Here is a 26,092-nt window from a genome sequence, read left to right as displayed (position 1 = left end):
GGACCACTAATCTGCCAGCAGTGATGCTTGCGCTAGGTAACACACGGGTCGCCCCTCACGCCCTGCTGAGCGCTCAGCAGCAGCCAAGGAACGAAGCTTTCCTGTCTTGGCAGAGCTGCCACACCCAAGCTGTGCCACCGCGACACCCCACAGGAGCCACCAAGCCCCAGGACTCCAAAGCCTTGGGCCAGAGCGTTGCTTTGGCTAGCTGTGCCCACCCCTCCCAGCTTCCTGAAACGGATTGCTCAAAAACTTGAACCCGAAGAAGAAAATAAACAAACACACGAGAGCTTCAGTGTGGCAATGAAGCACACAGAAGGAAAACATTAGCAGCGGAATAGTCAGAAATGTCATCTAGCCCAGCAACCCCACGGTGGCGGCTCGAGAATCAAAATAGCCTGCAAACAAGGCCACATTCAGTTCTCCATCTCCGATTCCTCCCCACAGTCAGGCCTTGCCCTGGTCCTGGTGACATTCACCAACAGCTGCTCGATCCTGGGGGCTGCCCCACCCTGCCTGACACTCAGGGCTGAGATCTGGGGAGATAACGGACGGTGTTTCCCATCCTCCCCTTACACACACACACCTGTCCCACCTGACTCCCAGCACAGCCCACTGCAGAGGGACGCCTCTGCCACCCGAAAGGAAAAGGTCACGGAGACAAGGTCCCTGGTATCCAGATTTATTTTACATTCTCTTCCCGAGGGAGCTTGGGCGCTGGGGGGCAGCTGGCAGGCAGGAGGGCAGCAACATCTGGCTTCTGTCACACATCTGGGCCAGGCCAGAGGTGCAGAGCCCAGGCCCAGAGCATGGCAGCCTCTGTGTAGAGCAGGCCTTAAAGCAAGACCCAGGGTCACACCTGGCCCCCGCCTCGCTCCCAGGCCGGGCTGGAAGGAAGAAAGGGGGGGGGAAGCTGGAGTGAAAGGGGAGGGACCCCCTCCTAGCAGAGGAGGCCTTTGGTCTCTGTGAGGTTAGGAAGCTGGTCCTTGTTAGAGGAACCCCATGGGGGTGAAGCAGAGCCCGTCCCTGTTAGAGGAAACGCTGTAGCGGGGTGGGGGTGGGGGACCCGGGGGTCTGGTCTCAATAAGGCCTGGAAACAGTCTCGGCTTCAAAGCAGACCTCTGTATTTGGGAGTGGGGCGGGGCGGAAAGGAAAGGGCTGCTGGAGGAATGCCTGCGAGCTGTGGGTGGGACTCAGTCCAGGGGGCTTCTCGGGGCTCCAGGGGAAAGGCTGCGGGGCGGCTGCAGATGCTGGAGCTTGGGCCTGCAGAAGGAGGATGGGGGAGTCCACGCCCCCTTCCACAAGTGCTACTGCTCCCACCCCAGCCTGGCTGTCTCCGAGTCGCCACGGAGACCACTCACACCGGGGCAACGTAATTTCCAGGGAAGGTTCCAAATTTCTGGGTCCTCCGGGAGACACCTGGAAGAGGAGAGACAGAGACTTTCCCACACTCCTTTCTCAAACAAGAACGTGGGGCTGCGGGCCCTGCCCCCTGCTGGCCGTTCCCGGCACTGCAGGTGGGGTCCCTTTCCCAGGGCGGTGGGGGGGGATTTGATATGTTGTCCGCATTCCTGCCCCCTAGTGGCAGAAGCTGAGATGGGCAGCTTTGCACTTCCTAAATTCAGTGATTAAAGAGAATCTCGGCAATGAACACGTGTACAACTTTGCACACAGCACTCAATAACTCCACCCTTCTTCGGGAAAGTGAGGACTCAGCAGGAACCTCGCTGGTCTAGTAGGGTGGGTAAGGCCAAGAGATGGCCCGGTGAACTGCCCCAAAGCCCCCAGCTGCTTAGCAGTCAGGACTACAGTTCAGGTCTCTGGTCTGCTACACACCCAAGAAACCTGTGTCTGGAGAGGAGGAGGGGAATGCTAGAAATACATGGATAGCAACTGAAAGGAAAGTCAGTCCTGATCCCAGGTAAACTGATGCTCCGGCCTCCCCTTCCAGGCTGGCACCCTGACTCCCTCAGGACAGCCCCTGCTCATCCCGCCCCCAGCCCTGGAGGATGCGCTGCCCCTGCCTTTCTCCCACTTCCTCCAGGAAGCCCTCCCAGACATGCTGTGTCCAGAATGACAGCAGCCGGACACACATGGCTACTGAGCGCTTGAACTGTGCTAGTGCGACTGAGTGACTGAATTGTTCATTTCATTTTAACTAAATCTGAACAGCCACTTGTGGCTCGTGGCTACTGTACTGGGCGGTACAGGTCCAAACCATTCCTCTCAAAGCACTTGTGGCTTATACCACAAAAGCGGTGCTTTTTCTGCTTGTCCGTATAAATTTGCAAAACTTTATTAGTAGTTGTAAAAAAATTCAATGGCAAAAGTGTATGGAGTAAATTAGAATGTATGCCCAAGCCCACTCCTCAGAGGTAAGGACTGTTCACAGCTGGTACTTAACGACCACTGTGTGTCAGAAGTTAGCAGTGAGGCACTGAAGTTCAGATCAGAAAGGGGGGCCCAAGCAGGCCCCCAAACCCTCAGGCCCTGAAGCCTGCCTGGGGTAGCAGTAGGGGCGCTTCTGGTTTTCACTTCTCTCTGGGGACAGCCTGTCCTTGGAAGCTTAGGCCTGCACAGGGCCTGCCCAGTCTGGGGACGCAGGCCATGTGAAGCCTGGCGGGTTGGTCACCTTGAACCAGGCCAAGGCCAACATGAGGCTTCCTCTGTTTGTGCTTTGCCTGAGCTGCCCTTGGCCAGCCCTGAGGGGCCAGGATCTTTCTCGACGCCCTCTTCTTCCCAGGGGGGGCAGCCAGTTAGGGTTGGGGGGCTAACAGGTACGAGACCACGTCCTTTCCACCAGGAGCCTCCCCCAGGACCGCTGCAGAGGGAGGGAGCAGGGGTCTCACGGTTTGGACCCCTGCCCTGAGTCCACAGTGACTCCAGCAATGACCTTAGGCAGGTGCCAGTTTCCTCCTAGGCCTCAGGGCATGAAGGAAGGGAGGCAGCAGCCCACCCAAATGTCCCTGGGTCCCCAAGACCCCCCTCTGGCCTGCCCTCCCACCCGCCTCGGCCCACATACCTACAAACCAGCCGTCGTCGCATTGCTGCATGACGTCCACCCGGTCCCCCTCCCGCAGCTCCAGCTCGTCCTCGTTCTGGGGCCTGTACTGGTACATCGCCCGGTACCTGTGGGGGATGTCGTCAAGGCAGCCACCAGAGACCTCGCCCCATCCCCAGACCAGGCTGGAGGTTCTAAACCCACGTGTTGCCACTTCTGTGACTTGCCTGAAGTCCCTCTGTGCTCTCAGGAGCCCCCAACCTGGCTCCTAGAGGGGCAACGCTGCCTGGCTTCAGTGCGCTGTTGCCCAGGCCTGCTCCTGCCTCCGGGCCTGACTACCAACCCCCCCCCCCCCGACCCTGCGCACCCAGGGCCTTCGAGTCTGTTCTACCGGTTCCCACGTTTCATTTCCACGTGACCTGGCCTCAGGGCTGGGAGCCGAATGAAGAGCCTGAGGCCGAGAGGCCGAGTGTGGGAGGCTCGTGTCAAGGCCAGGCAGCTGGCAGGGGCGTCGGACACACCACAGACCGGCACCTCCCTCCCTGCCCCTAGATCCCCTGTAAGTGCTGCAAGGACAAGCACCTCCTAGCAGAAGTTTCCCAATCCACAAGTGGGGAGTGGGGGGGAGAGGGCAGGAGGGGGTACTGCCTGCTGGAGACCCCACCCCTGACCAGGCAGCCTCAGACGGTACTCACGGGGTCCAGTGTATCTGAGTGGTGTTAGGGGAGGAGACCCCCAGGTCCAGGGGCCGGCTGGAGCCTTGAGGATGGGACAGAGCTGCCCCTGCGGTGCTGAGACTCTGGGGGTTCAGGAGGAAGGGAGGGTCAGAGGGAGGAAGGTGATGGAGGAGGGAGAAGAACCGAAATGGGCCTTCTCACCCCACGTGTCAGAGCATCCTGCACACTGCCTTGCCATATCCTCAGGGACCCCCAACACAGGAGGATGTGCTCGGACTATTTCTATCTCTAATGACTATCTTTTGCCCATCAGCTATAACCTACCCAACCACCCTCTGCAGTGGGATTTATTATCCCCATTCTACAGGTGAGAAAACCCAAACCCAGAGTGTAAGTCACCTGCCCAAGGTGACACAGCAGGCGAATGGCAGAGCCCTGACTCCCAGCACCACCCTGTCCAGAGCAGACACAGGCAAATCACGACAGAGTGGCATCTGGAGAGTCTGGGGTCCCACCTAGAGCCGGCTGGCTGCCCCATGCCTCCCTGGGCTGGCACCCAAGGGCCAGTACCAACTCAAGGGCTTGGGGTCCCCCAGGCCAGGCTGGGGGTGCAGTGCTAGGTTCTGCCCTGTCACCCCCTACTCGTCGTCCTGGGCCGATCCAGGAAGGATTCCCGAGTGCGGACCAGTCACGGGAACCAGGGCTGTGTGGTGTGGTCAAAGCGGCCACCTCACCTGGGTCTGGGGTCTGGGCTCCGGGGCGGGGTAAGAGAAGCCGGTGCGGCGGGGTGAGGTCTGGCCCCCCCAGTCGGTGGGGTCCGCTGGGCTGCGTGGCGCTGAGGGGGAGCCGGGGTGACGGGCCAGGCGGGGTGGCAGCGGTCAGGTGAGGAGAGGCAGGGAGCTGGGGGCCATCGTCGCAGACTCGGAGCCGGGGCTCGCGGTTCACCTGCACGTAGCTGGCGGGGAATATGCCCTGGCGCCCCGTGCCCGGGATGCGCCCCTCGTACCAGTTTTCGTTCACCTTGCGGATCAGGCAGATGCGCTCCCCCTGGGGGAGGAGAGTCAGTGGCTGCGGGGCCCTGCTGGCGCCAGGCACCTGAGGGTGCCCCCCCTGGGCTGTCCCATGCAAGCCTAACACCTTGCACACACGAGGAATCAGGCCCAGAGGGGGTCAGCAGGTTACCTGAGACCACACAGAGAGTGGAGAGTCAGGAGCCAAGCCCAGGCTGCCCGAGGGAGCAGAAGTCTGAGCTCTTCTCATCATAGCACGTGGCTCTGCGTTTGGATGAGGTCCTGCCTCTTTGGGAAGCCCACCAAGCGTGCATTCCCCCTCCGGGGTCACAGCACGGTCCCTCCCCAGAGCTGCAGTTACAGGGGAGCCCGTGGCTAACAACAGATCCAAATCCAGCTCTGCCAGGTCCCTGCCATGGGCAGTCTGCTCTGAGCCTTGGTTTCCCCATATGTTAAGTGAGGATAACCATACTGTTGCCATGATGCACAAACGAGTGGTCAACTCCTAAGGTGCACTGGACAGGTGTTAGCTGCCACCTCCATGACAACATCCTGTCCCTGCTTCACTCGCTGGGTGATCCTGACCTGAGTCCATCAAAACAACAAACTCCCTGAGGTCAGGTGGTGAGTCCTCCAGCCCGAGGGCTGAGTGACATTAGGGGTAGAACCACCACCACCTCGTGGGCCACCCCAGGGAGAGTGGTCTGCAGCCTTCGACCTCCCTCCCCTCTCCTTCCCCCTGCCTGTCTCCATCCAGCCCCCTTCTTCCTCTCTTCCCCTGGGGCCAGCTCTTCCGGGTGGCGTTCGCTAGGGGCATTCATGGCTGCTGCCCAAAAACCAACCCAAGGGAGACTACTTCCCTGCTTTCTAGAACAGCATTTTTCAAACTGTTCCCACTACAGTCTATGTACAAAGTATGTTTTAATAACAGCCCAGAACACATATTTGTGTATACATAACTGCCAAAAGTTTGATGAAATACCCTTTCTACATTCAGTGTATTCTAATATTTCTAATAACTCTAATATTTCTAATAACTATCCCTTTAAAAATGCTGACTGGGATCCTCACAACCTGCCAATCTGTAGTTGGAAAAAACACAACTCTAGAAGTTTATAACAATCCTTTTTTTTTCTTTTTGAGACAGGGTCTTGCTCTATTGCCCAGGCATGAGGACAGTGGTGTCATCATAGCTCACTGCAACATCAAACTTAAGCAATCCTCCTGCCTCAGCCACCCAAGTAGCCGGGACTACAGGCACCTACCACCACACCCGGCTAATTTTTCTATCTGTTGTAGAGACAGGGTCTTGTTATGTTGTTCAGGCTGATGTTGAACTCCTGACCTTAGGCAATTCTCCTCCCAAAGTGCTAGGATTACAGGCATGAGGCACCACACCCAGCCTGTAACAATCTTTTTAAAATGGACTATATTAAGGGAAACATAATTGCAGAGGTTATGTAAAACTTTGAAATACTGGGTGAAGATGAGTATACCTGACTCTTTAAAAAGTTGTTTTTAGTGCACGTATTTGCCTATATCTTCAGCTGCCCCCACCCGCCCCACAATTTCCTGCCTGGCCCCACCTTGCGGAAGGATAGCTCCACCTCCAGTTCCCCCTTGAAGGTGTACTGAGCCGTGGCTTCTCCATACTCCACCACCTGGTAGGTCGGGGGCTTGATGGGCTTGGGAATCTCATCTGCGGGCAGCACCTGCAGGAAGAAAGCTCATGAGAAAGATCCGGCCTGGGCATCAACTGAGCACAGACCGGGGGCCCCTGGGAACGTGAGACATTAAAGACCAGGTGGTGGGGGCAAGGCCTTCCCCTGGCCAGAGACAAGACACTAACACCAGACACAAGCCCTGGAGGTGGCCAGGGTGAGCACAGCCAGGGAGGGATAGAGGGGTAGTCCAAGAAGGCTCCCTGGAGGAAGAATTTTTAGCAAGGTGTGTGGAGTGGGTAGTACCAAAGTGGGGAATGGCAAGTTTCAGTTTCTTTTGTACTTTTATTATATAAACACTTCAGGTGACCCTGGAATAATTCTTAAAAGAATGAACTAGCACGGTGGCTCATGCCTGTAATCCCAGCACGTTGGGAGGCCGAGGCAGGAGGATTGCTTGAGGTCAGGAGTTTGAGACCAGCCTGAGCAACCTAGTGAAACTTAGTCTCTACAAAAAATAAAAAGTTAGCATGGTGGTACGTGTCTGTAGTCCCAGCTACTCAGGAGGCTGAGGTGGGGGGATCGCCCAGGAGTTGGAGGTTGCAGTGAGCTATGATGATGCCACTGCATTCTAGTCCAGGCAACAGAGCGAGACTCTGTCTCAAGAAAACAAAACAAAACAAAAAACTTTCACCCTAAAAAACTAGGGAGAGAAAGAACAAATTAAACCTAAAGCAAGCAAAAAGAAAGAAATAATAAAGAGACAAAAATCAGTAAAATTGAAAACAAAAACGACAGAGAAAAGTCAATGAAACCAATAGCTGTATCTTTGAAAAGATCAAGAAAACCAATGAAGCTCCAGCCAGAAGACATAAATTGCCAATATCAGGAATGCAGGAAAGGACATCGCCACAGATTTTACTGATGTTAAAAGGGTAATAAGGGAATATTATGAACAACTTTATGCCAATAAATTAGACAATTTGATATTCCTCAAAAGACACAAAGAGCAGAGGTGGCCTATAGGGCTTTACCTGTGACGCCCAAAACCTGCCTCTGGAATCAGAAGGCCTGGATTCACTTTCTGGATCTTCTACCTAACAACTTGTCACTGAGCCTTAGTAACCCCGTCTGTAAAATGGGGATCGTCTATCACTCTCCAGGCAGTGAGAGGAACAAGGGAGGTAATACACCTGGGAGAAGTGACGCATGTATATGTGATCTGTAAGCTGTCACACACTTCACGCTCTTGCCAGTTGCAATTAAGAGTCTTCCCAGAGACAGCTTTAGAAAGCTGGGTTCTGGGCCGGGCGCGGTGGCTCACGCCTGTAATCCTAGCACTCTGGGAGGCCGAGGCGGGTGGATCGCTCGAGGTCAGGAGTTCGAGACCAGCCTGAGCAAGAGCGAGACCCCCGTCTCTACTAAAAATAGAAAGAAATGATCTGGACAGCTAAAAATATATATAGAAAAAAATTGGCCGGGCATGGTGGCGCATGCCTGTAGTCCCAGCTACTTGGGAGGCTGAGGCAGGAGGATCGCTTGAGCCCAGGAGTTTGAGGTTGCTGTGAGCTAGGATGACGCCACGGCACTCTAGCCCGGGCAACAGAACAAGACTCTGTCTCAAAAAAAAAAAAAAAAGAAAGAAAGCTGGGTTCCGGGTGGGGAACATCTGGGACTCTGGGACGCTGACACTGACGGCTGATGAGCTGGGCTGCTCGGTCCTACCCGGGGCTGGGCCCCACCCCCATTTAGCAGTTGTTTCCTGTGTATACACAGAGCACTGGTCCAGGGGGCCAAGGACATTCATGAGATGTGGCCCCTGCCCCTCGGTTCTACATCTTGGGAAGCCCGGGGCCTGCACGCTAAATCTCCCCCAGCCATGGGCCCTCCCAGCCTGGCTCCCACCTGCACCCGTCTGCCCCGCTCACCTCCACGTAATTAGCAGGGAAGATGCCCAGTCGGCCGTGGTGCTCCCCCTCCAGCCAGTTCCTGTCCACCTCCTTGTGGATGTAGACGATGTCACCCTTCTGCAGAGTCAGCTCCCTGCAGGCCAGAGTGAGGACATCACAGCATGCCAAGGCCCTCCATGCGTCCTTCCCTGCAGGCCCTGCCCAGCGCACCCGAGTCCCCTCCACCCCTCTGGATATGGGCACTGCAGGCCTGTCCCCTCTGCCTCCAGAGACTGGGTGGGAGGGGAAGGGAGAGACAGGCACTTACTTGGGGGACTGTGCCTGGAAGTCAAACTTGAGCCGAGCGGCCTTCCTCTGGGCAGGGGGAGAGGACAGAGTGGGCTGCCTCAGTCACGCAGGTGGCAGACCCAGAACAGCAGCCGCGGGGCCCACCGCAGGCCCTCCCTGCACCCTGACCCTGGTGCCCCCTTACCTTCCTCTCCTCCTTCCTGGCCGGGCTGCCCCCTCCTTCAGACGCACTGGGGTCTGTGGAGAAGCACTGCTTCAGCTTGGGGGGCCACATCTGAGGGACCGGGTTGGGATGGGTTATGCCCCCCCAGGACAGGCACCAGTGGAGGCAAAGAGCTCTGTGACCTCCTGCCACCTCTGGGGCACCAGAGTGTATGGTGGGTGGGCGTCTGGGTGAGAAAAAGAGCAGGATTTGGTGCTTACTTTGGGTCGAGGAAGGGTAGACAAAGTCCCTGCGACCTCGGAAGGGGCTTCCCGCATCCGCCATTCTGGGGGGGCTCAGGGGTCGGGAGGAACCCAGGTAAGGTGCGTGCAGGGCGCTGGAGCTCCAGGCTGAGGCCGGGCTGCAGGGACACAGCGAGTGAGCCACCTGTCTGGAGCTTCACACTGCACCCGGCTCACCCCCAGACCTCCCTGGCCCCCCTAATGCCCCCCATCCCTGCCGCCTCCTTCCAAGGCGTCTCCCAGGTCCTGCGGCTCAACAGGATGTCCTCCTTCCCGTGCAGCCGTGGCGGGAAAGGGCGAGGTCTTGGCCAGGGAGAGGCCGGACAGGGGGACATCGTGGGAAGTGCAGGGGCTGCCCCCAAAGCGCTGCGCCGCGCGGAGCCCGCCCCGCCACCCAAATCCCGGTGCTGGGCAAGTGGCCCTCTGCGCGCCAGGGGACCGCCCTGCGGGGAGCAGCGCTCGCGTCCCTCCCGGCCCCTGCTCCGCGCCCTCCCAGGGGCCCGGCGGCAACCCCGCCCGGCGCCACGTCCCCGCCCGCCCCCGCTCCGGGGACAGACCCCGTCCTCGGCCCTCGTCGCCGCCACTCACCCGGCTGGGGGCCGCCGCTCCGGGGCCCGTCGGGGCGCCTGCGGGCTCTGTGCGGGGAGACGCGGCGGTCAGGGCCGGCCGGGCCCAGCGGCAGCCCAGGCCGCCGCCTCCGGAAAAGTTCGCGGCCGGGAGGGAGGAGGGCGGGCGCGGCGGGCGGGACGCGGGGTCCTAGCGTCGGCCGCAGGCGGGCCGGCAGCGCCGCGGGGCCGCGGGGGCGGGAGAGGGCGGCGGCCGGGGGTCCCGAGGCCGCGGGGCGGGGAGCCCCGGCTGCCCCGACGTCAGGCTGACGTGGAGCGGGCCCGGAACGGTTCCCGAGGGTCACTTGGAAGAGTCAACGCCCTGGATTTCGGAGGAGCGAGCGGACGGGCCGGCGCGGCTGGAGGCCTTACCTCCGCGCGCGCCCGCCCCGCGCCCCCGCCCGGCTGCGCGTCAGCCCCGACTCTGCGGCCGGGCGCCGCCCCCGGGGGGACACCCAGAGCCGGTACCTTGGGGGACGGCAGCCGGGTCTCGATCGCCCGCAGGTCCTTGTCCAGCTCTGCGCTCAGCTTGGCCAGCTCTCTCTCCAGCAGGACCTGGGGAGGGGGGACTGGGGCGGTGAGGGGCAGCGCGCAGTGGGGGACTGGCCAAAGGTCAGATGGGAGGAGCGGACGGACACCTGGGCTTGGGTAACCGGCTCCCTGCTGTGGGCCTGCAGGGAGCTGTGGCTCAGGGTGCCAGGAGGGCATCCCTGCCCAGCCTCTCACCGGCCTCTGTCCCAACGCAGCTCACCCACCTGTGCTCCCTGGGAGCGCCTTACCACTGCCTGACCGCACCTTCCTACCAGGTTTGTCCTGGTCCTTCTCAGTTCAAGAGCGCCCCCCACCGTGCTGCTTCTGCCCAGCCTGGCTTGTGGGTCTCCCCTCCCCAAGAGTCCCTCTCGCTCTGCCTGGCCCAGCTTCCCATGGTTGCAGAGCCCTGCTCCACCTCCAAGAACACTTCCTGACAATTCCGGTCACACTGCCCACACCCTCCTCTGCTCCTGCTTTGGTCAACACGTATTTATTAAACACGTTTATTGAGCACCTACTATATGCTAGGCCCTGTCCCTGGTGGGTGCTGGGAATACACAGGTGAGCCATACGGGATTGGAGAGGGCCTTTGCCCATGGCCACTGGGGCCCACACAACCCAGACTCTCCCTTGTTCACCCCTCACACTGCTGCCCCCGCCCCGCAGCACTCACCTCGATGGGCTGGGGGGGCTTCTCAACAGGCTGGTCCACCAGCGGTTTCTTGGGCTGAAGGGTGGGAAGGGCGTGTCAGAGGGGATGAACTCACTCCCCAAAATGCATCAGCAGACGGGTACATCCACTCCCAGAGGACCAGGCCAACACTCACCCTCTGCCCAGTCTCTAACTCCTGCAGAAACTGGTTCCAGGAGTCTTCTGTCCAGACATCGTCTGCTTTTTCTCGGCGCCTGGGCACCTGCACGGAGGGGGCAGGCATCAGCTTGCGGAGAGGGGTACTGGGACACTGGGCAGGCTCAACGCACAGGCATTCGGGCCCCTGCCCTCCCCTGTGGCCACCAGTGCCCTCCAAAGGATTCAAGCTGAGAGGGCATAATCTGTGCTATTTCAGGGCTGTGGCCATGGAGCACACACCTGGGGTGGAGCAGTGGGGCGTGTGGGGGCGCTACCTGATTTGGAGGCTGGAGCTCAGAAGATGCTCCAGGATTATCGTTGAAGGTGCTTCTAGGTAACACTTCAGAGTGTTCCCAGCTTCTTCTGAAGAGAGGGAAGGACATTTCTTCAGCTTCCTTTTAGAGAAACTGAGGCAGAAGTGAGAACACAGCCCTGGTAGAGGGGCCTACTCTGCCTCGGCCTGCCCCTGCCCCCCCCCCTCCCGTGGAAGCAGTGTGGAACAGTAGGAAGTGTGAGCTCCAAGTTTCAACCCAGCCCCAGCACTGAGCAGCTGTGTGAGCCCTGGGCCAGCGAGGGCAATGTGTGAGGTGCCCGGGAGAAGGCCTGACACGTATAGCTGCTCCATGAGTGGCGGGGCCCTTTCCTGCCGACTCCTGCTAAAATGCCCTGCATTTGTGTTTGGTCTGGCCTCGTGACCGTGTCCGCCCAGCTTTGATGAAGCTGGTCTCTCCAACAGCTATGGCAGAATGCTCTTACACCCACGCCCAAGGGGAGGGGGCTACGTCCTATTCCAAGGAACACTGGGAGCAGCTCTGGGCAAGTGTTTCTGCTCCCTGGGCCTCTGTTCCATGAAGGCACTGGATTGATTCAGTGACCTTGTCTTTGTGACCACCCCAGCCACGGCACTGCATGGTTACATCTGCCTTAGCTCCCGCCAGGGGTCCCTTCCTGGCTGGCTCAAATGTTACAGCCTCTGTTTAGCTTGCAGGTTTCCGCCAGGTGGAACCACTGTGTTCAGCTTATCACATGCCAGAATGCCTGATGTCAGGAACAGTTGGCTGTAATTATGACTCCGCTCTGATTTGAGTAATAACAAAAGTGATCATGAGAACGGGATTTGTCCTTCCTAATCCACAAAAGCTCCAAGCATAATTAAACCTGTATTTTCCTGATGTTTGTCCAGACTTGGCATGTGCCAATCATGATGCTCGACACGTTATCTACATTTAATCCTCACAGTCACCTGTGATCCCCACTTCAAAGATAGGGACACTGAGGCTCAGACTGGGTAAGTTGCCCAACATTGAAGCTAGTGACAGTGCACTGGCTCGAACCCAGAACTCTGGGTACAAATCTTATTTTATTTATTTATTTATTTATGTATTTATTAGAGACAGGCTCTTGCTCTGTTGCCCAGGCTAGAGTGCAGTGGCACAATCATAGTTCACTGTAGCCTTGAACTCCTGGCCTCAAACTATCCTTCTGTCACAGCCTCCTCAGTGGGTGGGACTACAGGCGTGTGCCACCACGCCCAGCTAATTTAAAAAAAAATTTTTTTTATGTTGCCCAGACTAGTCTTGAACTCCTGGCCTCAAGTGATCCTCCCACTTTGGCCTCCCAAAGTGCTGGGATTACATTTGTGAGTCCCCTTGCCCAGCCTGGGCCCAAATCTTGAGCTCTTTGCCTCTGTATTATTGGTGATACCAAGAGCCAGGGGCCAGTTACGGCTGTGCTAATGAGGCGAATCCCTCCCTGTAAAGGAAAAAGAAACTTCTGGATTTAACTTTGAGAGTCAAGCTCCTCGTTCCCAAAGCTGTGCGGAGCCCCTCCAGGGACCCGGCAGCCCAGCTGGGCCTGTGGGTTTGCACAGAGGAAAGGAATTTCACCCTTCCTCTCCCTGGAGGGGCGGGAACTTGGGTTCTTCCACATCCCTTGTTTTCTCTGAGGCTTCAAAGTGGGTGCCCATAGGGCCACGATTCCTCAATGGTGCCGTCCATGGACGCCCTGGCCACCCCACTCTCTATCCCACATGACCCGTGGGTCTTTGGGGCGATGAGTTCCTGCTGCCCACCACAAACGCATCACAGGCGCTCCTGTCCAGGAGCGGGTGCCAGGTCCCCTCCTGCCCACCTTCCTCCTTTGCCCCTGACGAGGAAGAGAGTCTCTGGAACGGTGGAGACCCGAGAGGAGCAGACCCCAGCGAGGGAGCCAGACCCCCTCCTGGCTGCTCCGAGGCTGTGCCTGCCGTGGCCACAGGGAGTGTGTGGTCTGCAGGGATGTGCAGGCCCTCGGGCCCCTGCCCCACCATGCTCACCCGCTGAAGGATGCTGCCGGGTCACGCCTGGAGACAGGTCTTTGCTGGGGACCTGGATGCCTGGGGTCTGAGGGAAACCATTGAGGGTGGGAGAAGACAGGTTTAAGGCTTCACCCTCACCCCCCCACCCCTGCCCCCTAGCTCCTCGGTGGCTCTTGGGGATAGGGGTGGTACTTTAGGGCCACTAAATGTGGGCTTTGCCCCAAGAGCTTTACATTCTTGACTACATCTTCAAAACAACTCTGGGGAGGTGGTGGTCCCATTTTGTAGATGAGGAAAGAGAGGCCCAGAGAAATCATGGCCAGGGAGTGGCAGAGGGACTGGGAAGCTGTGGCTCTTAATTACCACCCGCCAGGGGACTTGGGACACTCTGGAAATGAGCTGTAAAAACTTCTCAAGTTGAACTAAGCCAACTGGGGAGCCCCCAAGCCAGGCAGGCTGCATGTCCCAGCCCCGGGGAGGGGCAAACGCAGGCGCCCTAGGCTGGGGTGGCCGGACGGCCCGCACCCCCTCACCTTTGTGAGTTTCCTCAAAGGTCCAGTCCAGCTGCAGGTCTGTGGGACAAGAAGGGATCAGGTCACAGGGGGGCAGAAAGTGAGGAGAGGGCACCCTGTGGCTGCCCCAGCGGCTCCCAGCCTCCCTCCCACCTAGAGCAGGGGGCCGGGGACTGAGTCAGGGCCTGAAGAATGTCCCGAGGGAGGGAAGGAATTAGGAGGGCAGTTCTCAGGAGGGCTTGAAATGCCTCTGGCAGACTCAGGGCCTGAGCGAGCCAGCCGGGCAGTCGCCTTGCCCAGGCCCTCCCGCTCTTCCTCCCGTTCCCACACACACCCTCCCCTGACCTTTGTGGACTTGCACTTGACATGTCAGGCTGGGGCAATGTGACTTCTCCCTCTTTCCCTTTCTGCACCCTCTCCTAAATGCTGTGCTTCCCCCCTTTGCCCAGACCCACTCCTTCAGTGCTTGGGAATTTGCAGGGCCGCCTGGGAAGAGCTGCTGACCGGCCAACCCACCTGATCCCCCTGGCATGCAAGCGTGTCGCAACAGCTCCTGCCTAAACGCCAACCAGAGCACCCCTCTCTGGATCCCACACCTTCCTCTGCTTTCCCTCCCAGCAAATCACAGCTGGTTGACCACAACGCCCACCCCGTCTCCAATCCCTACTCCCCGGCTCCCTGAGCAGGCTCCAGCCCTCCACTGCCCCCCCACTCTTCTCAAGGGCCCAGTGACCTCCATGTTGCCAAATCTAATGGGTACCTTACCCGACCCATCAGTAGCATTGGTCACAGCTGACCATGTCTTGCTTTTGAAATTCCCTTTTCACTTGGTTTCAGGGGGGCCTCTGAGTTTTCTTTCTACCTCCCTGGCTACACCTTATCAGTCTGCTTTGCTGGTTCAATCCTCCTCTCTGGAACTTCTAAGCGTCTAGGTGTCTCAGGGCTCAGTCTTGGGCCTCTTTGTCTCTCCATCTCCCTAGGTGATCTTGTCCAGTCTTATGACTTTTTTTTTTTTTTTTTTAAGAGATAGGGTCTAGCTATGTTGCCTAGGCTGGACTCAAACTCCTGGGCTCAAGCAATCTTCCTGCCTCAGCCTCCCAAGTAGCTGGCACTACAAGTGTGAGCTTCCATGCCCGGCTGGTCTTATGGCTTTTAAAATACCATCTATTCCTGTGATTCACAACCCAGGCTGCACACTGCAATTGCTTGGGGAATTTTAAATCTAAATCTCTTCTGAGCAAGTCCCAGGTATTCTCATCCGCAGCCCAGATTTCGCCTCCTGAACTACAGTCTGGGATCTTCCACTGCCTACTCGACCTTTCCATTCGGATGTATCATGTCTCTGAAACGGAATGCCTCTTAAACCTGCTCCTCCTGTAGTCTTCCCTGGTTTTACAAATGGCAACTCCATCCTTCGACCTCCTCAGGTTTAAAACCATCGTTGGCCAGGTCTGGTGGCTCAGGCCTATAATCCCAGCACTTTCGGAGGCCCAGGTGGGAGGAATGCTTGACTCCCAGAGTTCAAGACCAGCCTGAGCAATATAGTGAGACCCTGTCTCTACAAAAAATAAGAAAAAGTTAGCCAGGTGTGGTGGTGCATGCCTGTAGTCCCAGCCACTTAGGAGGTTGAGGTGGGGGGATCACTTGAGCCCAGGAGTTCGAGGGTACAGTGAGCTATGATCACACCACTGTACTCTAGCCTGGGCGACAGAGCAAGACCCCACCTCTAAAAAAAAAGAAAGAAAAACCAATCTCGACTCCTTTCTTTCATGCCACATCCTATCCATCAGCAAATTCCAGTGACTGTATCCGGAATCGCTCCCTGTCCCACCAGGTCCACTGCTACCACCCTGGTCTAAGACACGATTGCCTCTAGCTTGGATTAAAGTCAAGTTTTAATGGTGGCCTTTTTCTCCCCAACCCTTACAAAGCAAGAAAACTGGTTCCCCTGCTTCCAACATCCCTCCTCCACCTGGTAGCCAGGGTCAGCCTTTTCAGCCATCACTTGTCAGAGCATGTCACTCTTCTGCTCAGAACCTCCCATCACTTGGCTTCTCATCACTTGTCAAAGTCCTTATAATGGCCCAAAAGGCCCCATGTGACCTGGCCCCACTATTTCTCTGGCTCCATCTCTGGCCATGTGCCCTCCCTCACTCCAGTCCAGTCTCCTCTTGTTGATCTAGAACATGCTTCTACCTCTGGGTCTTTCCAGCTCCCTCTGCTGGAATGCTCCCCCCAGCTCTGCCAACTGCCTCCTTCACTCCCTTGACTCTCTGCTCAAATACCACTTAGCAGGGCCCTTCCCAGATGCTCCTGGGAGACACGTGGCAGCCCCTTGTGCTGCGTACTCCCTTGCTCTGGCTTCATTTTTCTCCCTAGCCCTTTCCACCATCTGCCAAGTTAAAGGTGGATCTGTTTACTAGGGGACTCCCTTTTATCTTCGGCACCTGGAACAGTGCTCAGCACACAGTCAGTGCTCAACAGATAGTCAAGGACTAACTGAGTGGCTGCATGACTGTGTAGCCAGTGCGTGTGCACTTGCCAGGGGTGGATGTATTTTGGGTTGTGGAAGAAAGCAATGCTTCATGCTGGGGAATGACCACTAACAGTGGAATTCCAGCCGGGCAGGAAAATCAGAGAGGGGTTTCAGGAGAGGACTGACTTCCCAGTCCCCTCAGGGGACACTAGGGGACAGTGGCTGGTCACTGTCCTCCCAAGGATGCTCTGGAGGCACTGCTGGCGCCAAGTATGGGGAAGGATGGGGAGACTCCTGTCTTTGGCCTATTCAAGGGACCACACAGCCTAGGGGGATGTGGAAAAGGTAAGTCCCCTTTTCCATCCCTCCCTCCCCAAGCCCTAGAGGCCAGACTCCACTCTGGCAGGGAGAGGGCCCTGGACATGTGTCTCACCTGGCATTTTGCGGTGAATCTGCTGGAACATTCTCCGGTACCAATCCCTGGGGCTGTCAACACTCTGGGATCAGAAAATGCAGTCAGGCCTCCCTGCTCACTCACCCTCCCAGTATCAAGCCACGCAAGCTGTTGTTCAGTGAGCCCTTTCCCCGGCCACCCTTGAAGCCCCAGCGGGTGGGCCAGAGAATGGCTCTCTGTGATCTCATTAGTAACAGTAACTTCGTGTAACGTGTTACCTATGAGTAAGATACATGGAAGGCTCTCCCTCAAACTGTATACAATGGCCATCCCCAAGCTGTGAGATTTGGGATGACTTACATTTGTTCTCTTTGCTTTTCTACATTTCTAATGTTTCTGCAGAGAACATGAGTTTCTATGCAATGAGGAAAATGAAAGTAACAACGTAGGGGTGAGATGGAATTTCACATCACCTGCCTCACCTGAGCCTTAAAATAGCCCTGGGAGGCAGGAAGGGCACGTTGACCAGTCCCAGTTTCCAGAAGAGGAAACACAGGTGGCTCAAGACACGAGGACAGGTGGAAGGACAGGGTCCCACCAATCCGGGATGGATCCCCAGATCCTTCCACACTTGCCACAGCGTGAGGCCTTATCCGTCAAGACTCACCCATCCAGCCATTCATTCACTCACCGACCATTCCTACGGGCTGTGCCAGGCCCCGGGGACACAAAACTAAGAGAGGGTCCCCGCCAGACTCAGTGTGTTGCTACCTTTCAGATCCTGATGGCATTTCTAGATCTCTGCCCCCTCAACCACTTGTGCAACTCAGACGCATAAGAGCGTCCATAACTTTATGGGGTTCATGACCCCCTGAAGCCCAACATGGCTGCACCCCTGCCCAGTCTGGAATGGTTTGGGTACAGCCTTTATTGCCCTGCCCCTCTTTAATTCACAATAGTGGAGCTCAGTGTAGGTCCCCGGGCCCCATCTGTCTGTGGCCCCCAGCCCTGGACTCACGGATCGGGGGGCAATGGGCATGCCGCTCTCATCCACGGGCCCGATTCCCTCGTACTTGACCCAGCGCTTGTCCCGACGCTTGCTGTCCTTGGTCCACGTGGCTGACCAGTTCTGGGCGGGCTGCGGGGCAGGAGTCTTTGTGCTTGTGGAAGGCCTGCTCCCAGGGCCTGGCCAGGTCTGGTACCAAGCAGGGTCTGTGGGGCGTGTGCAGGACAGCGTTAGCCAAAGGCAGGGCCCCCATCTGAATGTATTTGTCCCTTAGCTCCTGTGAACACAGATCCCTCTGGGTTCAAAAGTTTCCACATCTTGTTGTTTGAATGGATGACTCAGACTCTGCAAACCTCCCTGTCCCCAGCAGCACCACAGGCCTCTGTCTGTTTATTTCTTAAAGTGAATTCATTTGGATTTTTTAAGAAATCTGCGTCCACCCCACGCTGTCCTCCTTGCCTGGGACTGTCCTAAGAGTTCTCAGGTGAGGGCTGAGAATCATTCCTTGTAGTAATGCTGGGGACATCCCAGCTGGCGTGTGGCTTGGAGGGGACAGACCTGAACTCAGACCCCAGCTCTGCCACCTACTGGCTGATGACCTTAGCCACATCAATCATCCTCTTAATGCCTCAGTTTCCACTTCTGTAAAACAAGGGTCATCATGGCAAAGATTCAGTGACATTTAGCATGTGTGACTCAACCCAGCACAGTGCCTGACTCATGGACGAGAGGACAGAAGGACAGAAACTCATTCCCCAGACACGGTTACTGTGTCCTCAACTTCCCCAGAACCGACAGCCCGTAGGCGGCCAGGGTAGCAGCATCAGGGCTTTGGGGCCAGACGGACAAGGTGCGAATGGAAGCTCAGCCTCTGCGGCTGACCAGCTCTGAGGCTTGGGTTGCTCACCGGGAAGATGCCATTCATCATCGGACCCTAGTTTGCTAGGATATCAAGGGGTTAAATGAGGTAAGCCTTGCAAGGTGTCTTCACAGTGTTCAGCACACTCCAAGAGTTCAATGAATATTTGTTAAAACAATAAACTTTACCCAGTGCCCGCTGCAGGGGAGGGGTGCTCAGGGCTGCTGGCTCCCAGGAGTCCCCAGGATCTCCAGGACATGGGCCCAGGCTGACGGCCCTCAGAGCTGCCTCTCCGGCCTCCTGCTGTCCCCACCCCTTCTCCAGCCGACACATGCTCACGTTCCCTCCCTCGGCCCTTTCATCCATCCCCAGCTCAAGCCATCCCTGGCCTGCTAGAGGTCCCCTGGCCGCCAGAGGCTCTGGCCCTGCTCACTTCCTTTCCCTGGCACTGGATGGGTGGGGACGGGAAGGGACGTGTCAGCCTACTCTCTCCCCCAGCGGGTGTCTCTTGCAGCTTCAGCATGCTCACACGGGGAGGGCCCTTAGCTGAGCCCAGAGTCCCCTGGGGGCCCTCCTCATGGCCTTGAGACCCCATCCCCTCTGCGGTGCCTCCCGCTTGACAGAGGGCGGGGCCAGATGGCCCCCCAGGAGGCTCCTGGAGCAGGTGCTCCTTAGCAGACCCACCTGGGTGCCGTGAAGCATCTCTCCTCGGTGTGAAGTAGCCGTTGCACACAGTCCTGGGCGCAGGGTCATGGAACTGGAAATTAAGGGTGTTGGAGCCACCATTCCGGACCACTGGCACCTGCGGGGAGGGGCCAGGAGCAGCAGCTCAGGGCCCAGAAGGGCAGGAGGGATGGCTACCAGGGCACAGCCCACAGCCCACGGGGAGGGTCCCAGGGCCAGGCTGATGTTCTTTCGGGAAGCCAGCGAGGCCCTCTGGAGCTCCCTTCAGGCGGTTCTCTCCCCATCCCTCTAACCCTTGTCCCCACCACCTACTAGCCTCCTCACCAACTGTGGGCCTACAGTGTACCCTCGTCCTCGCTGTCTCACTCACCCGTGTCCCCCGGGAGGACGACCCTACATGGGCCCGGAGGTGCACAGGGATGAAGTCATCCAGGCTGAGCCCAGCAGGGAGGCTGCAGGGTGGGCCCTGCATGCTTGGGTCAAGGTCGGAGGACTCTGGGTGTGCCAGCTGCTCCTCTGCGTGTCCCCTGCCGGGAAGGAGAAAGGGAGGGAAAGCCCTGCTGGGCCCGGGCTGCCTGTGCCTTCTTGGCTGGACCCTGGGGTGGAGGAGGAGGGGCCGGCTGTGGGAGGGGGTTAGGGCCAGCTGGGTGGGAGCTCAAGGACCCAGGAAGCAGGCCACTCCAGCACCCGGCTGCAGGCTGCCCGTGCCGGCTCCCAGAGGCACAATGGGCTGCTTGTTAGGCCCAGGGCAGGAGCTCCGGGTGGGAATGGGGGAGGGGGAGGCTCAGGCGAGGAGGAGGGGAAGGGAGGCTGGGCAGGAGCCTTCAGGGCTCTCCCTGTGCAGTGCAGTTTGCTCCCCGCTCCCCCGGAGGGAGGGCACAGGGGAACTGGGGCAGTGGGGGGTGGGGGGAGCTGGGCACATGGGACTTTGTTTCAGTTCCTCTGACTCCCCCAGGCCCCATGTGAGCATCTGCTTGCCCACGGGGTTACTCTGGCCTGGGGAGGGGCCCTGGCCAACAGCAAGGCCACCACCCACTGCCCCCGGGGAAGCAGCCAGTGGTGCCCTCCGCCCTTACGGGCCAAGGAGAGCGTGGGGGGCTTTTCCCGACACCAGGAACTGCTCCTTCTGGGCTCAAAGGGAGGATCAGCTCCCTGTTTGGCCTCCTTCACAGGCTGAAGACTGGAGGGCTCAGTGGGGGGCTAGGGGGGTGGAGGGAGAAGCAGTGGATGAGGGCAAAGTGGGACCTGCCCCTGCTCATGGAGGGGCAGTGCTGGGTGTCCTTGGGTGTTCTCCTGCATGTGAGCACATGTGGACACACACATGCACACACACGCATGCATGTGCACACATACATACTCTCCCCACTTTCTCTCACACCCCCAGTCTGCTTTCTGAATAGACGGTCTCCCGTGGCAGCACCACGCTGGACTGGTCGGCCAGGTTCTTCAGCCACATGCCAAGGTTAGGGAAGGGGAAGGGAGCTCCGGGCACCCGGGAAGTGGAGGTGCAAGAGGGGAGCCCAGAGGGTGAGTACAAGAGGACAAAGGAGAGGTTTGGGGTTCGGGGTATCCAATAGGGCTTTCCAAGCCAGAGCACTGAGGGGTGCAGTCCATCCCTCCTCACCTTGGCTGTGGGATTGGGCCAGAAGTTGAGCCAACCTCACCACCGTCTGGGGCTGGGTCAAATCAGACTTGTATGTGCCTGCGGCATCCGTGGGGGCTCTCAGGGAGGGCAGCAGATACCTCAAGAGGTGCTGTGTGTGTGTGTGTGTGTGTGTGTGTGTGTGTGCACGTGTGCGTGGTGGAATCTAGGTACTGTGCTGTGAACATGACTTCTGGGGGGTATCACTGGGGGACCATGTGAGTTGCACGGGGGTTGTGGGTACAGAGGGGTGTCAGCTGAACAGTAGCAGGGGGTGGACATGGGCAGTCATATGAGCAGCACAAGGGTTGTGGGGACCAGAGGGGATGAAGGGACAACCGGGGGTGTGATGACTCATCCCGTGAACCCAGTTCCTGCTCAGGCCTGGGGGTGGGGGTCTGAGTTTGTGGGGATTCCTTCTGACATCTGAGCCGCCTGTTCGGGACACAGCTTTTCTGTGCCCATCCTGACTGCAGGGGGTGCGGGGGGAGTGGAGGGCTGAGGCTGGAGGCGGGGCAGCTCCCCAGCTGGATCCAATTAGGACTCCTACCAGCACAAACTGTACAGACACACCCCAGGCCCCGCCGCTCTGCCTCCCCTTGTGGGGGAAATTGAGGCAGGGCACAGTGGGAGATCAGGAGGTCAGGGGCAGGGCAGTTCCTGGCAGTGACCCTCCCTGCCCAGCTGACTGCTCTAGGCCAAGTTGCCGGCTCAGCATCTGCGGTCCCTCCAGACCAGGAGCTGACAAGAGCCTGCCTTCCCTCGCCTCCTGGCCCTGCCCTCCCGTTCAGGGAGACCTGCCCCCTTGTAGGACGGCGGGGCAGAAGGTTCCTCCTGCCACCTGTTTTCAGAGGTTGATGATCCTGGCGCCCCAACCTGCCCCTCCGCAGCTCTGCTCGGTGTCAGGCACCCCCCAGTAGGATCCAGGGAAGGGTGTCTGAGCTTCTCTCTTGGCAGCCCTGCCAGGAGGCTTGAGAAGACTTTTCACAGGGAAAATGGAGGCATCCTGAGGAGCTGGTCCCTAACTAGCAGAGAACAGGGGCTGCCTGGACATCTGTGTCCTCCCGGAATTCAGGCAGCCCCCTTCAGGAAGGCGGCCGGCTCCGAAGGCGGGAAGAGGGGAAGTAGCTCTGCTGAAGCAGGCGGACTCCTTCCCACTCCTGAACACTGTCCTGACTTGGGGCTTGGCCCTGTGCGCTTTCCCGGGTACTTTCCTGCGACAAGTCCACGTGGACAAGGACAGGGTCTCTCGAATTTCGCATCTTCTGGATTGAGGGCAGGGAAACATCGTGAGATACCTCTTCCCACCTCTGAGTTTGGGACGAAGACCCCGGGGGAGGGGCCCTGTGCCCGTCCTTCCCCCGCACCTACCTTCCCCGGCGAGCAGGTGGCGCGGCCCGAGGCCACCCGGGAGCGCAGGAGCATCCCTGCCCGGCTCCTGCCTGGCGCGGCCGCGGCGGGCACTCGGGGAGGGAGGGCAGGGAGAAGCGCGGGCCGTCGCGGCCCTCGTGACCGGTCGGGACGGGCTGGGTCGGGCTGGGCGCCCGAGGCGGCGCGCGGGAGGCAGGACCGTGACAGTCGCACGGCGCGGCGGGCGGTGTTTGGGTCTAGATCCGGACTGGGGGCCGGGGAGGAGGGGCGTGCGAGTGTCCTCCGTCAGGACGCGCGGCGGGGACACTGCGGCCCCCAGCCGAGGGGGCCGGGCCGGCCGGGAGGCGGCGCCGGGAGGGGCCACCGAGGGTCCCCGGGGAGCCCGCTCTGGTTTCCCAGCTGCAGGGCTGGCGTCGGGGCGGGAGCGGGCGGGCCGACGCGGACCACTCAGAGTTTCCAGCAACATTTCCAGCGTGTGGGAAGCGGAGGGCTGGAGTGATTAACGAGCCCGCGGCCGATGCGCGGCCTGCAGCCTCGGCGAGGCGGGAGACGGGCGGGGACCGAGATAAGCGCGGCCGCCGGGCAGAGCGGCCTGGCGCGCGCAGGGAGGGCCCCGCCGCCTCCGGCCCTTGCGCAGAGTTTGCGTTTGCGCCAGCGCGGCCGGGCACGTGCACACACACGCGCGCGCGGGCACACACGTGCAGGCACGGGAGGAAAGCGGCCCACCTGGGCGTGCCGCGTCCCTAAAGAGGATGAGGGTGGGGTCCCTTTGGCGGGGACGAGGTGAGGAGGGTCTTGGTGTTCCCATACACCGTGTTTGTTTGGCTCTTCCTGCATTTCCGCTGTTCCCTCTGCTTTGAAAGGAGTCCCAAGAGCCCCCACCCTCTGGCTCCCCATTCACTCTGGCCATCCCTTCTTCCCTGCCCTCCCCCAAGCCTCGTCGCATAGGGCCGGTGACAGAAAGTGAGGGTGCTTAACGAACTGTGACAGTGGCAGCAGACTCCGGGGTCCTTCCAGCCCTCGGCTTGGTTCTGAGATCCCCAAGCCCCAAAAGGACCAACCAGCAAATAGTTATTGATCGACGTTAGATGCGTGTTGGGAGTGATCAGTTATAACTTATGAGTACATGACAGCACTTCCTGCATACCTGCCAGGTGTCAGATTGGTGGCCTCAGCCACCATGTGCTTCAGAGTGTTTTCCAGTTTCCGGCAATTGAGAGCATGAGAGGAAAGGGAGGGGAGAAGGGATGAAGCAGTTTTCAGCCCCTCCCACCCTTACTGCTATCAGCTTCATCTTTTTCCCAAGTAAAAGAGCTCTCCCCAGCTTGTGGAACAATGTCAACGTGAGAGCTGGAGGAGGAGCTGTTGTGACTGGGGAGACGCATCAGAGATAGCAGCCTGGCTGGCTTCCAGGCTCTGTGGGGCCGCCAGAAGTGGGGCCACTGGGTGCACGTCAGAGGGAAGCAGGTCCAAGGTTTCCAAGGAAGAATTTTTAAATGATTACAAGGGTTCAAAGTCTGCCAATTGTGGGACAAGTGTGTAAAGGCCACTATTGCACTGAGCAGGAAGCTACACCAGATAACCTTCAAGGTCCCTTCCAAGAACCTCTGCCTCTCCAGGAAAGCTGCAGAGTGGGCATGGGGTGGTAGCCACAGCCATGGAAGACAGCTGCAGCAGTGGAGCAGCCCTGGGACGCCTCTGGAAGGCAGGCAGCAGGGCACTGCCCCTCCCCTGAAGTTGGATGCTTTACCACCCCTAGGTACCACCCTCTTCCCTCCCCCAGGGATAAAGTATGTGCCCGTTTCCCAAGTCACAAGTTTTTCCCACCTGTCAGGGTCCTTGGGACTAAGAAGGGCCACATCACTTTCGTTTTCTTCCTTGTTCTCCGAAGATGGTGAAGCTGAAGATCTTCCAACTCCAGGAATTCTGGCCATACCCTCTCATCAGCAGCGACTTCTCTTATTCTCCAGGGCTCTGACCTGGACTCCAAGATAAATATTTAATGTACAGGGTGCAGCTGAGCTGACAAAGGTCCCAACTTCCTGTTCCTCACAAAGGGAGGTGGCTGCTATGGGCAAGGAGCTGGGGACTGGCCACCAGTGTCATCTCCATGGGAATAGAGTTCAGTAAACAGCTCTGGAGGAGGAAGGGGAGGTCCCCCGGGACACCTGGGCCTCTCTCCTGGGCTGCTTTGAGTTCTGCCTGTCGACTCAGGCCTGGACCCTGCGGGGCTTATCACCTTGCTCGGGTCAGAACCCACCGTTCTGTGGTGCCCATCTGGCCTCACACAAGAGAGGATGAAAGGTTAATGGGACCACAGGGCAGGAAACATGACCAATTATTCCTTTTCTGCCCATATCTAGGGAGGAGAATTCCTTCTCTTTGAAAGTGGATTAAGGGGGAAAAAAACTAGCAAGGTTCAGAGATTCGGCCAAGAACCAGGTGTCTGATTTCCCTCCTCCTCCCTGTGGTTTCAGCTCTCGGGCTGCTGGCCTGCCTCCACAGCTGGCACGGCTTTAGGGAGAGGCTGAGGCTAGGGAAGTTTGTCCCAGATAGCGTGCCCGTTGTCAACAACAGAACAGATTCCTCTCAGGATCCCAGGGCACCATCTCCTCTGCACAGCTCTCCTGGCTAAGACGGACCTTCCTGCCTGGGAGTTGGCTGCTTCCCCACCTCTGCCACTGCCTTTTGTCAGGGGCTGCCTCTGCCTTCTCAGAGCCACCTGAGCCATGGCAAACAGTTTCATAACTGCTCTGTTTTCCTGGCTATCTGATCCAGGCACCAGGACCCGCCCCCGATCCCGCCCCTCCTTGAGGCTGTCACCTTTTGTTCTGTGGATAGTCCCCAACAGCACTCCTGTCAACAGAGGTCTGTCCACACCCACCACCCTAGAGGATGATTAGCCAAGTGACTGCCAATAAATGTTGCCTCCCAAGATGGGGAGGAAGCAGTGGAATGCAGGTCACTCTGAAAACCAACCTCTGTCACCAAGAGGAAGGATGAGTGGAAGGAGCACTTAAGGAGCTTTGTATTGTAACAGGGAGGACTAGGCAAGCAGGGTCTGAGCTGGAAACCCAAGTTTTATTTCTCAGGTGGGAAGAGGGAAGCCAGAGATCCCAGAAGCCATAAACCTGGACTCCCATTTCTCCAGGAGTGTCCTTCTCTAGCGCAGGGAGTCTGCCATCTGAATGAGTCCCACTCTGAGATCTACCCTGAGCAGTCGAGTGGCCCCCCAGTGCTGTGCCTGAGTCCCCACAAGCAGGATAAAGAAAGGGCATCTGCTCTTCCTTTCCTTCTCCCCAGTGATGAACTCTGGCATGTTCTTCAGGTAGGTTTTGAATAGATTTTTTTTTTTTTAATTGTTGCTCTCAGAGGAGTGTTTTCTTCCTGCCAGGGGAACTGAGCAGGCAGACCACAAGCAAAAAAAGCACTGTCTCTTTCCAGCAGTCTGGAATTCTCTAGAGGGGAAGACCACAGTGACACAATAGTGAGGAATTGAAACCAAGTCACATCGGACACAGCAGCACGAAGCTGGACTGAGTTTCATCCCCTGGGCTCCATCTCTCCCGGGCCCTCTCTGGACTCCAGCTCCTGCTACTGTAGCCGGCCAAGTTCTACTGACAGCGCGGGTCTGTCTGCGCCAACTGCTCATGGGAACAGGGCAAGTGGAGGAGGAAAGGGCAGTGACCCACTTTGGGGCTTCAAAGGCCCTCCTGTGCTGACAATGGCTTGACCTGGCCCATGTGGAATCCAAGATTTCTGGTAGAGTCACTGTAAAGCCAGGGATCTCTGTGAGTGAAAAAAATACCCCGTACAGGTCAAGAATGGCCAGCGACGGGGCCTGGCAGCCAGGATGGGCACATGGAACCCCAAGG

The 26,092-nt window shown here is 58.3% G+C and overlaps 1 protein-coding gene across 1 annotated transcript; it reads right to left on the bottom strand.

Moving 5' to 3' along the window:
- Window positions 1-666: 666 nt before the first annotated feature.
- SORBS3 (sorbin and SH3 domain containing 3) lies at window positions 667-24,961 on the bottom strand. Its single transcript, XM_045535527.1, is given in 23 exon segments — window positions 667-1,419; window positions 3,023-3,129; window positions 3,697-3,800; window positions 4,413-4,544; window positions 4,546-4,725; window positions 6,275-6,400; window positions 8,278-8,392; window positions 8,567-8,613; window positions 8,732-8,784; window positions 8,971-9,110; window positions 9,580-9,626; window positions 10,065-10,151; window positions 10,801-10,854; window positions 10,955-11,041; window positions 11,253-11,340; window positions 13,292-13,358; window positions 13,807-13,845; window positions 16,695-16,758; window positions 17,674-17,867; window positions 19,205-19,322; window positions 19,575-19,731; window positions 24,045-24,196; window positions 24,891-24,961. Coding segments are annotated over 22 exon segments (2,175 nt in total). The 5' UTR covers window positions 24,152-24,196; window positions 24,891-24,961; the 3' UTR covers window positions 667-1,357.
- Between the last annotated feature and the right edge of the window lie 1,131 nt (window positions 24,962-26,092).

The sequence above is a fragment of the Lemur catta genome, chromosome 22, assembly GCF_020740605.2.
Source record: "Lemur catta isolate mLemCat1 chromosome 22, mLemCat1.pri, whole genome shotgun sequence".
NCBI classification, from domain to species: Eukaryota; Metazoa; Chordata; class Mammalia; order Primates; family Lemuridae; genus Lemur; species Lemur catta.
This window is presented reverse-complemented; position numbering and strand designations above follow the sequence as displayed.